Source organism: Culex pipiens, chromosome 1, assembly GCF_016801865.2.
Source record: "Culex pipiens pallens isolate TS chromosome 1, TS_CPP_V2, whole genome shotgun sequence".
Lineage (NCBI taxonomy): Eukaryota > Metazoa > Arthropoda > Insecta > Diptera > Culicidae > Culex > Culex pipiens.
Genome location: NC_068937.1, coordinates 85,995,185 through 86,007,343, shown reverse-complemented (window position 1 = coordinate 86,007,343; position 12,159 = coordinate 85,995,185). Strand labels below are relative to the sequence as shown.

At 39.4% G+C, this 12,159-nt stretch overlaps 2 protein-coding genes and 1 long non-coding RNA gene across 6 annotated transcripts in view; 1 reads left to right on the top strand and 2 right to left on the bottom strand.

Annotated features, from left to right (window-relative positions):
- The window catches only part of LOC120425109 (microtubule-associated protein tau), a 29,642-nt gene extending 24,031 nt beyond the window's left edge, over positions 1 to 5,611 (bottom strand). The window contains exons 1-2 of one of the 2 annotated variants that reach the window (XM_052707351.1): positions 5,341 to 5,611; positions 4,815 to 5,259 (exon numbers count right to left, since the gene is read on the bottom strand). In XM_052707351.1, coding sequence (XP_052563311.1) covers positions 4,815 to 4,926 — 112 coding nt within the window. In that variant the 5' untranslated portion in view covers positions 4,927 to 5,259; positions 5,341 to 5,611. Of the gene's footprint in view, positions 1 to 4,814 lie in introns of both variants that reach the window. The other variant, XM_039589511.2, reaches the window with a different exon arrangement.
- LOC120425111 (uncharacterized) lies at positions 2,469 to 4,616 on the top strand. Its single transcript, XR_005606471.2, has 3 exons — positions 2,469 to 2,933; positions 2,994 to 3,063; positions 3,117 to 4,616. It is a non-coding gene; the product is annotated as an uncharacterized LOC120425111 (long non-coding RNA).
- A 2,656-nt stretch (positions 5,612 to 8,267) lies between the features above and the next one.
- Positions 8,268 to 10,563, bottom strand: LOC120425115 (myosin light chain alkali). Of its 3 annotated transcripts, none has more exons than XR_005606474.1 (6): positions 10,432 to 10,563; positions 10,210 to 10,237; positions 9,581 to 9,889; positions 9,431 to 9,517; positions 9,058 to 9,165; positions 8,268 to 8,610 (listed from the first exon to the last, which is right to left on the bottom strand). XR_005606474.1 is itself a non-coding variant. In XM_039589520.1 (6 exons), the coding sequence occupies exons 1-5, from the start codon at positions 10,432 to 10,434 to the stop codon at positions 9,119 to 9,121; spliced, it is 474 nt and encodes a 157-aa protein (XP_039445454.1). In that variant the 5' UTR covers positions 10,435 to 10,563; the 3' UTR covers positions 8,268 to 8,610; positions 9,070 to 9,118. The 3 variants fall into 3 exon arrangements, 2 of the variants coding, with proteins under 2 accessions (XP_039445454.1, XP_039445455.1); XM_039589520.1 differs by having other exon boundaries at positions 9,070 to 9,165; XM_039589521.2 differs by lacking the exon at positions 9,058 to 9,165.
- Between the last annotated feature and the right edge of the window lie 1,596 nt (positions 10,564 to 12,159).

The window sequence follows — 12,159 nt, the reverse complement described above, 5'->3', positions numbered from 1 at the left end:
TTTAGCGCAATTGCAGGCTGCGGCATCAGATGTTATAGCAACTTTTGGTATAACGATTATCAACATTGAGTGGAATTATTACAATTTTGTACAGACTTAACTGTCTCGATGATTCGAAGGTTTGTATGGGAAAAAATATTTAGTAAAATGTAAATTCTCCCTTGACCCATGAAGAGTATAGGACCCGCATTTACAAAGCGGATTCAGTGGATTTTTCTTAACTTAATGTTAACATGTTTAGGTTAATGTTAACATTCCATAGGTTGCCTTCCCTAAGGTGTCATGATAAGGTCCAGTTTGTGACGATACACTACCTTCCCTTTACCAAGCAATCGATTCCAAAAGGGAAAAGATCACCAGTTATGTTGGTCCGAGCCGGGATTTGAACCCCGATCTACCGAGGCGGGGGAGTTACCACTGGGCTACGTGTAATGGTCACGTATGTGGTTCTAAGCTGATTGGTAAGGTATGTATGAACCCATTTTAGTGAACTTCGAATAGTTGATTGCCTACTATATTGCAAAATAAATTCTTCAATTTTTCATCATGGTCATGATCACCGCCATCTTGGATGTTAATATTCTAAATCATACTTAAACTCGGCAATCAACAATATGACATAAAAAAGTATTTTTTGTGATTCGATTATCCGAAGTGAAATTATTTCATCGCCTGGACTGTATTGACATCAAGTTTCAGGGATCGGTGAAAGTCAAATGGTGAAAACTGGACAACATTGATTTTTAACTCAGTTCAGCCCTTAATGTCCATGCGAAGACGAATAAGTAAACATGGTTTCTAATTTGAAATTATTTTTTTTATTTTTATTTTCAGATTCGTGCAGTTAAAAAGACAATGCGCAAATTAGCTTTTATTTCAGTTTTTTGATCACATCACATTGCATTTTTAAAACAGTGCAAATATAGGTGCTCTACCCCTTTGTAGACAGTACTATCAGTGGTTTACGAAACTACTAAATAAAAATGTTCCACTTGCTGGCACTAGCGTTGATGACCTACGTAATATTGTGACGACGACGACCAGCCGGTGACAACATGAGAGTGAAAAAAAAACCTGAGAAAAAGAGCGCTTTCTGAAATAAATGGAATTATAAAAATAGAAAACCGACAAACAGTACCTATGTGAACGTGGTCATATGTGAGATAAGCGAAATCGATAATACCGTTATGTTTAGGGGCAACTTTTAACAAATCAATTGTTGGAGAAATAGACAGTTTTTGTACAGTCTCACCTATATAATCTATTTTAATTGCATTACGTGTCAACGTTCGCTGAGTTCACACAAGTCTAGCGTCCTTTTAGTCAACGACAACAGCCATCGACCGGTCTGCCATCTGTTCAATAATATATAAAAGTGAACCTAGAGTACTGCAATATGAGTATTTAGTATATGTGTGAGCAATTTTGACATATGAGCCGTTTGGTGAAAAGAGCACACTATTAGAGTTGCTTCCTGTCCAACCACGGCGGCGGCTGACCGTTGGCAATGAGCTCACTCTAGAGGTTTTTCAACAGCAGTGTGTGAATTGCGTTGAATAACACATGACTAGATTAATCCACATATTGACATTTGAAATGGTTCAATCTTTTATGGTGAACGAAAATCAATTTAATATTATACCACTTATTCCAAATTAAATTTAGATTCGAGTAACGAATGGCAAAATATTCTAATCTCTTTCCTAAGATTTTGCATTTTGTGTAGTTAATAATTTCACGATACTGAATGTTGCAATTTGATCGATATACTGTGAAACATTCCAACAGACAGATACAATACTAAAAACTACCCTGCACCTCCATTACATTGTTTAACACCAATGCAGAACAGAAAAGAGTAGATTTCCACAGGAACCAATCTTTCTAAAAGAAATTCTCATCATAAAATGAGACAATAGCATAATCTAGCAAAAATGTAGACTGATGTAGACTGTTGTAATGTTCAAAATGTATTTGATTCAAATGAGATCTAACTTATGGGCATATCATCCAGGACAATAGTTTGAGAGCACTAACGAACATCAAGAATAACTGTATGGTTATTAAATGGTTTCATACGGAACCAAAAATTGAAATGATTAGCAAAACATGTCTAAAGCAGCTAGCTCAATACGCTTCGTTTTAAACTTTTTCTCATACCTACCAAAGCATTAGACTACAAATTTACCAATTTATTTATTGGCGGGAATTCCACTAAAAATTCAATTTTGTTGATTGAAGCGTGTTCAGGGAACCCAAATTTAATATACCTAGACGAAACTGAGGTGTTCACTGACATCAACTTCAAAAATTTTAATTGTGTGATACGCAGAACTGCAGTTATTGTGCTTGAAATAACTTATTTGTGTGTTTTGTTTGTATTAAAACAAATCATATTTATTGCATATATAGTTATGATTATGATTAGTAATAGACGATTGTCGATCGAAGCCTCCTCTTTGTAACAGTTGGCCTGTTTGGCAAAATTATTTATTTATTTGTTTGAATGTTAAATGTTATTTATTTACATTTTGCAATAAAATCCGTTTAGTCAAACTCCGCTTGCACTTTTCTATAATAGCTCTGTTGTATTCACCACGGTAACTCAACCTGTTTTGGACCGATTGCGTTAAGACCCGGAGAGAGACTCTTGAGAGAGATGAGCCGATCTTGAACTACCTCAGTGAGAGAACACCACAGCTAGACCCGAGAACACAGTTGCTAAAAAGGGATGGGGAGTTCGCTACTTCTGTCGCACGCAGTTACCCAGAGAGCATCTCAAGGAATGACGTAATTCCGGTCAAACCGCTTGAGCGTCCGTTGCGACCTTCCCTATTCTGAGGACTCCAGGGCTCGTTCACTTTGTCCCCAGCTATCAACGAGAGTGGAAGTGCGCGTTTTGTACCGCGAGTTTTTGGCTTTTTGTACAAAATGTAATTTAGTATAGTGACGTGTTCCATTTTTTGTTGACTAATTAAATTTCCATTTATTAGTTTCCCGTTAGTTTGTCGTGTGTGCGCTAGTGCTAAAATTTGTTTAATTTGTGTGCGAACAGGAGAAAAGGTAATGTGCTCATTTAGAAACCGTGCATGTGCTTATAGCGTTTCTCCGAACAGCATTCGCCCGTTAGCAACAGCGCTAACCATCCCGCAGCAGCACCAGCCCAGCAGCAGCGCGAACACACGAGCAGCAGAAGCAGCAGAGGAAAACGGAGACGAAGTTCCCCGCGCACCGCACTTCTCGTTGTCGCCGTACGTCACCAGGCGAAGCACGAGGACGAAGAGCGTGAGCGCACGCTAGGAGGCGATCCGTAACCACATCGCCCGGTGAAGAAGGGAGGGTCCCTGAACCACCACTGAAGGACAGCGGAGATCGTTAGTCCCGGCCGGAGTCAACCCTAAGGCCGGAGCTTCCTGTCCGGTTGCGAACACCTGACAGCCGCGGAACCGGGTAACGTCTGAACCGGCCCGAGCCACCCCGTAAGGCCGAGTCCCGCGCATTCCGGTCAGCTGTTCATCAGCTGACGGCCACGTGTCGTCCCTGAGCTGAGCAACCAGCCACAAGCAGCAGAGAACAACAGCAGCAACAAGATCATCATTCGGTGAGTCCGTTCTTTTTCATCGGGTGAAGGGTGACGGCCACGAAAGGCGTCACGAACGTTTTTCCGTTCCGGCTGCGGCCGTAGAGCGGACGCCATTTTGATGGACGGCGTCCATTTTGTTTAAAGCGCGTGTTGACCATGCGCCCGGAGTGTGACGGCCTTTATTGACACGCCCCACACGTCCACGAAATAGCACGCTAAGTGCCTTTTGTCTGCCGCAGTCCGCTTGACTGCCGGTGTCGTCAGCGATCAGCTGTTCCAGCTGACGAGCTGAAGATTTGAGGTTCGGGAGCAAGCACAAAAGCACGGGGTAACAGAAGAACGAAGAGTAGACAGTAGGGAGAGCAAACGCACACAGTAGGGAGATGTCTAGACGCTAGAACAGAACAATGAATGAAATACACGAAATGTTAGACTAGTCCAATAAACGAGCACCTTTTCTTGATTCCCCACCAACTAAATTATGAGTTATTACTTTGGAGTGAAATAAAGTCCCTGCAGTTAAAATGAGCTCACGTGTTAGTTTTTTTGGTCGATCCGGAGCGCTGCTTCCGTCACTTTAGGGTCCGTTCCCAGTCCCTTCCTCCCCAATGCAAAAGTTCTGCGTATTTCCCATGCTTCGTGAAGTTCTCTGGTGGCGGGTGTCGGTACTACCCATGATGATTCATACGGGCACGGGGGGTCCTATACTGGCGGATTTCTGAGGAGCTTTTTCGGGAGGCTGAGCTTTCCGTACCGTTCTTGTGGGTCACTTTGGTACGCTGGCCGATTCGATCTTGCTTCTTCCCTGGGAAGAAGTTCAACCGAGCACCTCTTCGAGGGTCTCAAACCGGGCGAATTTAACATGGCGGGCAGTCTCCCTCACGGGAGTGGCGCATAAGCTGCACCGTTTGCAACCGATCGAATCGCAACGGCTACATCTTTAACGAAAATGTAATCTTATTGACGCCCTTCAAATTCTCACTGCAGTAAATTGTTGATAAGAAATTGTAATCATGAGATTCAATCTACTCATCGAAACAGTTTAAACCTGTTCAACTATTCTGGGTCGATCGATTTTTGCTCGCAATTAACCCTGCTGTGAGAATGAAACGTAGACGTAGACGCCATCATCATCGCAGCATCCCCTCTGTTTTCAAAAACACCAAAAGTACACAAAAACACTGCATCACGCTGTTTTCACTTGCTTTTCAAAAAATCCTTCTTTATTTACCTGTACTCTGCCTTTGACGCTGCTGCTGCTGTTGTTGTTGTTGAATCACAGCATCCGCCGCTTCTGGTTGATTTTCCGACGTCGATGCTGTGCTCTCGACGACCGTCGCCATCTTGCTTGCGTGCTCCTTTTAGCGGTGTGTCCTTTTTTTCTACAGCAGCGTCAGACACAGACACAGGCACAAAGGGGGTGAGGAGGGAAAATCTGGTGCACACACAAAGAAAAGACGAGACTCCGCCACAAAACGGTAGGAACTGCGCTATTTTTTCACACTGCTATTTTCCAGAACAATTTTCAAAGCGAGGGCCCTTTTTCGCCCACCTTTTCTTATGATTATTTCACTCTTTGGACACAGATTTCGACCCCAACGATGCTCGTTCGTCACAGTCCACAATAGTAGCAAAGATGGGCGGATGGAACTATTTTTATAAAAACGACGTTACCACTAAAGAAGAAATACACAGCTTTAATCGAGTATTCGCGCGACAGGCAGTGAAGGTTCGCGAATCGCTATAGCAAAACTGACCGTCGTCGGACGACTGTTTGTACAACAAGTGTCACCACAGCTTCACCAGATTATCACGTATGGACCTAACCTAGCGTCAATTGGGGAGCAGACCAGCCGATCCGTAATCCACTTTAGAGAGTCCACCTTCTTTTTTTGTTTATACTGCACCGCGCAAAATTGTCGCCCGCCGTACGAACAATGCTGATGCTGATAGGAGCAGATATGATAACAGATTTAGGAAGCGCTCATAAAAACTGCCGTTTGGACTGTGTGCGAGGGAATTTTCGTTTTGCCAAGTTGCCTAACGCCTCTTTTCGGATTACAACGCATGCGTGGCCGCGGTTCGCGGGCATTCTCCTAGATGGCACTCATTGAAGTCACCGTTGAAAGCTCGGGACTGATTAAAAAGCTTTTTGCCAAGCATTTGTATCCTGAAACGGTTTCAAGTCTCAGTAAAAAACTTTGAATAGAGAAGCATGATACTTAGTTCCCAACGTAAACAGCATTGTTCGAAAAAAAGTTCTCCGATCGGGCTCAAAATTTATCTGGGGGTTCCTTGGCCGAAATAATTTTACCCGTTTTTTTTTTCGTTTGGCCATTAGGGTGACCTACGCCGTGTTAGGGTGGTCCGAAAAATGGCAATTTTCGTCGATTTTCTCAAAAACCACTTTTTTCAAAAAATCATATCTCCGCGTCATTTCATCCGATGTTAGCTGTCTTAGACGCAAAAGAAAGTTGATTAGTTTGGCTCTTTAAGAAAAATAGTAAGAAGTTTCAAAAATCTAGCTTAACATATGAAAAGGTCATATGAAAACTTAAAATGCTGTTTTGAAGGTCTCGGGACCAAATTGCCTAGGCGTCATCCATAAAGTACGTCACGCTCTATGGGGGGAAGGGGGGTGGTCGCCAATTGGCCAATTTTAGCGTGACATACTTTATGGATGACGCCCTATGTCTGAAAATATTTTTATCGGATTCCTCGGAAAATTTCACATAACATATCAAAAAATTGTGAAGTTATGTTTTCTGAATAACTTTGAACTAAAAAGGTTTTGAAAAAGTTTTTTTATTCTGAATAACTTTGAACTAAAAAGGACTATTTTTAAATAATAATAATTATTAATTCAAACATTTTGAAACTTAGAAACATTAAAACAACGGATTGGTTTTTTATTTTCAATTTGTTCAGCGACGTGTGGGTCATCGATGAGACACTTTTGGTTTATAACTTTCAATGATTTTTGTATTTTTATCAGCTGTATGTTTGTCACATTTTTTATCAATGTGCTCTCAAAATATGAGATCTATCTGACCTTAACAGCCAGAGTTATTAAACTGTCTCATTGTATACGCACTTGGAATCTACGATTTGTGAGACCCATTTTATAATTGTTCCCCGTGTCTCATTGATGACTATTCTATCCGAGACCAGATTTCGATGACTTGGGTGTACAAAACAATGAAAATTTCTGCACTTTATAACTCTTTGCTAGCCCTTAAAGTTTGAGTTTTTGTTCAAGCTATTTTTGATAAAATCACCCCAGCTTAATGCAACGTCATCGACACCTGTTGATTTTGGAGACCTTATTTTTTCTTTTAAAAAATGGCTGTAGGAAAATCGCAAATGTTACTGAATTTGACTTATTTTGTAAATAACCTGAAGTGTAAACCGGTTATCAATATGTCCAAAAGAGAAAAAAAATGACAAACATTCTCGTCAATGGAGTTCAGAAGAAAAGCATTCTGACAAATAAAGTTTGGGGAATAATATACACTATGCATTTTCGTTAACTATTTTCGACAGGTGTTGGAATTTGCTTGGTAATGGGAAGGAAATGTATCATCACAAGCTGAACGCTTTCACACCACCTTAGGGAAGACAACTATGGAATGTTAAAATTTACTTCAAAACATGTTAACATAAGTTGAGTAAAAACTACCACTGAATCCGTTTTGTAAATGTCGGCCCCGACATTCTTCAAGAGTGTTCTTCTTAGGGGATAACTTTTAAAAAAATAACGAAGAAACTAGTACATATATCAATTTCCAAATTTAAATTAGGTTCTCTTAAACTTTTCAGGCAGACTGTAGTAGTACAGCAAAAAAAATTATGCGACACACCTCGCGCCGTTTAGGCGCAGTTTAATTTTGCTGAATTAAAAAAAAAACAAAGTTTAGTGTTGCGATCTCTTCAATTCAAATCTATAACAACATTTGTAAACAATCGATTGTGTTTCCAAAGTGCTTAAACAATCAACATGAAAGGATTGAATATCATTTCATGTTCAAAGGCTTCGTCCTGCTTCGTCCAATCAAGCTCATATTTGGTATTTGAGCTCAGTTCACCCACATGAACAAACCCCTGAATGCCCGCAAAATAATCATTTTTAATACATCATAAACCAAGCGCCTCCACTGAATAGAAAAAAAAATCTAGAAATAAATCAATGGAGACGCTTGGTAACCTAGAATGATTCCGTACTATATAAGCAAAATTTGAGCTATTATTTTCTGCCCTGAAATTTACTAGGATTTTATTCTTTAGGTTGAAACAGCTTCGGGTAACCAAATTCTTATAGCCAATGATAGAAATCAACGTCAGTGACATTGAAAATGTAGAGCTGTGTTATGAAACAAACTATAGACCTATCGAGATATTTGATTTTCATATGATCACACTAAATAAATTCTGTCATTGTATTGTAGCACACTCCATAAGATTTAGCCAAAGTGGGTTTTCAAAGATTTTTTGTTCTCTTGATGGGCCAGGAGACAACAGGTTTTAATTGGCATTGACTACTACTTTTTACTACTTTTTCTCTCAGACTAACCTTTCTGTTATCTAGTGAAATGAAGTTATGCCTTTGATTCCTCTGTATTTATTTTTCAAAATAAGTTACAATCCCAACGGTACATGTGATATTTTTAGAATGTAAACAAATGGATAGTCCAGGGATTTTTTTATAATCTCTTTATACATATACTTTTATTAAAAACTTAAAAAAGAAATTAATAATAACCGCTCCCATACTAGATGTCATTATAAATTATCAAAGTTTAATTTGTTAACGTGCTGATGTTGATAAAACGCAGATGTTTGTTTTCTTTCTTACTTCGTCGATGTTGTTATTCGTTCAGATAGTATATTTCCCTGGACGTTTGGTGGTGGTTCTTTGTTTGTTGTTAAGAAATCATATAACCATCATACATTCTCTGCAATCGGAATCAACTGCAGAAGCTTGGTCTAATATGCTTATGGTTTATGGTCACACAATCTCTGAAGAAATGCTATAAAGTGAAAAGTAAAAAAAAAACATTAGTTAAAACTTGCATTATAATCTATGATAATCAAAGGCTAAGCAAATTAGTGATGAAAGTTAACAAAAAATAAGTTAATTAACTATGTGAAATAAACGAAAACCACTGTGAACACAGTGTGGTATGACATGGCGCAGCAGCACATCACGATTCAAAATTCTAAAAATAAACTTTCTGCGCCAAATTTTTAACTCACGCAGAAGTGAAAGAGCAACAGATTTTTCTAGATTTTCATGATGTGCCGCGTGCCAAAAATAACTGAAAAATAAGTTGGACCAAATACTAACGCATTACCACATTGGAATGTGGGCGAGACCAACTACGTAGTACATGTATTAAATAATAAGTGGTGAGAGGTGTGATATTTATATGAATAATTTGCGAACGAAGCGTCAAAGTGAGGAGATCAATACTTACGAATACTCTTACATATTACTTGTTGGTAAATTAAGTTATTGAAAGGTGTTGGATGTAACGTTTAGTGGTTGATGACGATCATGTTGTCCATCATTTTCTTCAGGAAGGCTGTTATCACAAAATTTCGTTGAACACATTTGACACAAAGAATTAGAAATTACACAAACGCCGGGACGATGATGTAACAGGAACACAAATTATGGAAAGACACATGGAAGACATAGGAAATATGTTAAGATACATATCTTACTTATCCAAAGATTTTGTGGTTTTAACAATAATCTTAATTCTTTTGAATGAACTTGATTGATTATTGAGACATGAACCACATAAAGAACCATAGTTTTGATCAAATAGGAAACAAAATACTCACGGGCATATGGGATGTTGCCGTCATCATCCTCGGGGTCCATGCAATCCTTGAAGACATCGTCGAGCTCATCACGGTCGAGCTTCTCACCTGTTTAGTGCAAAGAAAATTATAAGAACTTTTGAAACCTTCGGGTGAAATAAAATATCTCACCCAGAGCGAGTAAGCTGTGCTCCAGCTCAGCCAGCAGCATGGTGCCGTTCTCCTCTTTGTCGTACAACTTCAGACACTCGAGGAAGTCCTCGTAGCAACCCATGTCCTTCTCCTTCTTGACCTGAGCGTAGATGGGGAGGAACTCGTCCAGCTTGACCTTCTTCTCTCCGCGCTTCTTGGTTCCACCCATCTTGCCGATGAGTTCCAGAGTTGGGTTCAGGTTCAGGGCACGCAGAGCCGGTCCGATGTCCATGGCATCCATAGAACCGCTGCCATCCCAATCGTAGACGGAGAACACGAACTTCGCCTCTGCACAAAGTTAATAAATGATTGAAAATATGAGAACAGGAATCGAAATTCACGATCTGTTTATAGAAAGTCTGGAAACCTCGCTTCAACCGAGTTTCTGCACCATGTGAGTTCTAATTTTAGAAGATTATATTCAAGGCACGACCAGTTCTTCCACATTTAACTGTAACCACTGCTCACTTATAATAGAACTTTAAATCAGTCGAATTTCCGGACTTTTATTTTTAACTATTATAGTTTATTTCCATAGCACACTGATTGAATCACATTTCCAGACTTCAGCTTTTATCGATCATTCTAACTTCAATCTAGATACTTACTTTCGACTTCAACGTCCTTCAGGTCTGCCTGCAAGGGGAGAAGACAATGCGTATTCCATTAGAATTTGTATTTAGCTCACAGTTATCCACATAATCTTAGTTTGTTCAAATTATTTTGGAACTAGAACACTTTGAATCTTTATCACACATCAGTCCAAAGAATTGCAAGTCCACTAGTAATACTTTTATCCAACTTTTTTTTTCAAACTCGGGAGCACTCACCATTGTGATCTTGTGTAGCTCGCGGATCGCCGTAGACTCAACTGAGGAACGATTCTAAACCACGGTTCACGACGATGTAAAACTAGTGCGAGTTATATTTGGCCACTGCAAAGCCGAATTTGGCGCAGGAAACCTTGAGCTCGCGCACGTCCAATCCGTACCTCGGCACCGGTCGGCATGCGCAGTAGGCCGCAACTTTCCAATGAGCCAAACCAGCCGGTCGAGACATTTCATTCAAAGCCTCCTACGAACGTAACTTTTTCCCATTTTCCCATGCCGGACCCACTGCGGCGAGAAAATCCGGTGCCCGGTGATATGTGCGAAGACGATCCCTATCTCTTTTCCTCACTTGGCAGACCCATGATGTTTTTCTCTCATACACGGTAGCATCGAAGGTTTATCAACGGTCACACAGGTCTTGTTTTTCTTGTTCCCTAAAGTCCATCGTCTTTCAACGAACATTCACTGCTCAGTCGTATTTTTACTCCTACGATAAGAAGCGCCATCACAAAACAACCTAACATTTCCCTTTACAAAAGTGAAAAACATAATTTGCTTACTAAATGAAAATTTGTGAAGAGCTAGAATTTTAGAAATTTGATTGTTAGCAGAATCTTTTTAAGTGATGTTCATTTACAATAAAAAATAAAGTTTTCAATAACTATTTTTATTTATCTTTAGAACAAGCATTCAAAAAATCATCCTAATATTAAAGCATTCCAAGTAAAGTAAAAGCAGCATTTTGAGTAAAACTATTTAACCTTCAGAATTGTGTGTAAATCAAGAAAGTCTGCATGCCCTGAACCTGCGGTGTTTTGCGAAAGCTTCAAGCATAATGCTATCTCAATCAATATCTCAATATCTCAATGCTATTATATTACATCTCTCGATCGAACCTAGCCATCTAAACAACAAATTTTAAACCAAAAGAGTTCTACATGACAAGGTATCGAAGTACTCATCACAGATCCTACTTCATAAAAGTCGACAATCAAAAGACACTACTACAACAAAAAGCAAACCATCAACTTTAACGACCCCCAGGTCTTTTGTGGTCTCTATGGCAAGTTTCTGCTCGAATCAGGAGTTCAAAGGCTTGAATGGAGAGAGCACCCAAACCTCTACATACTCCAAGGAACCTTCCACCCCAGGGACGATCTTTGGATTGCGAGTCCATCAGCGATTCCACCGGAGAAGGATTGGTTTTGTGTTTTGTTTGTAGGGGAGAGTGGGGAGACTTGATCCCCGGGGAGACTTGATCCCAAGCCTGTATCTCGTCAGCATGTGGGTAAAACAATTAGCTTTGTTCTAGAAAGTTGTGCGAAATTGACTAAAACTCATTGTAGAAAACATAGAAAAAAAATTAAAAATGTTTAGATTGAGTTACACACATTTTTCTAAAAAGTGCTGCAAAAAACTTCCAAGAGATCTTTTTTCTTTGTTTTGATAAGTATAGAAAACACTCAAAAATTATTCAAAAAAATATTTTTTATACATGAATTGTTTGATAAACATATCAACTCCAAAACCCTTACGCATTTGACGTTAAATTTATCGTCATACTATTTTTACAATCAATTGTTTAAAAAAGTGCGTTGAGGGAGACTTGATCCCTGCATTTTTACAGTCACTGGAATCAGCCTCAAGATTAATTAATTGAGCTGGGTTTTCATACATAGTTTCCTTTAGTATAGTTGTACATAACTAACTGCAGTTTGAACCATTTTT

What these genes read in the sequence shown, in the direction of transcription:
- LOC120425115 (XM_039589520.1), bottom strand. An exon ending in GAAGGACGTTGAAGTCGAAA is followed by an intron (nt 9,890 to 10,209) that starts GTAAGTATCTAG and finishes AACTTTGTGCAG; the next exon opens with AGGCGAAGTTCGTGTTCTCC. An exon ending in GCACAGCTTACTCGCTCTGG is followed by an intron (nt 9,518 to 9,580) that starts GTGAGATATTTT and finishes TGCACTAAACAG; the next exon opens with GTGAGAAGCTCGACCGTGAT.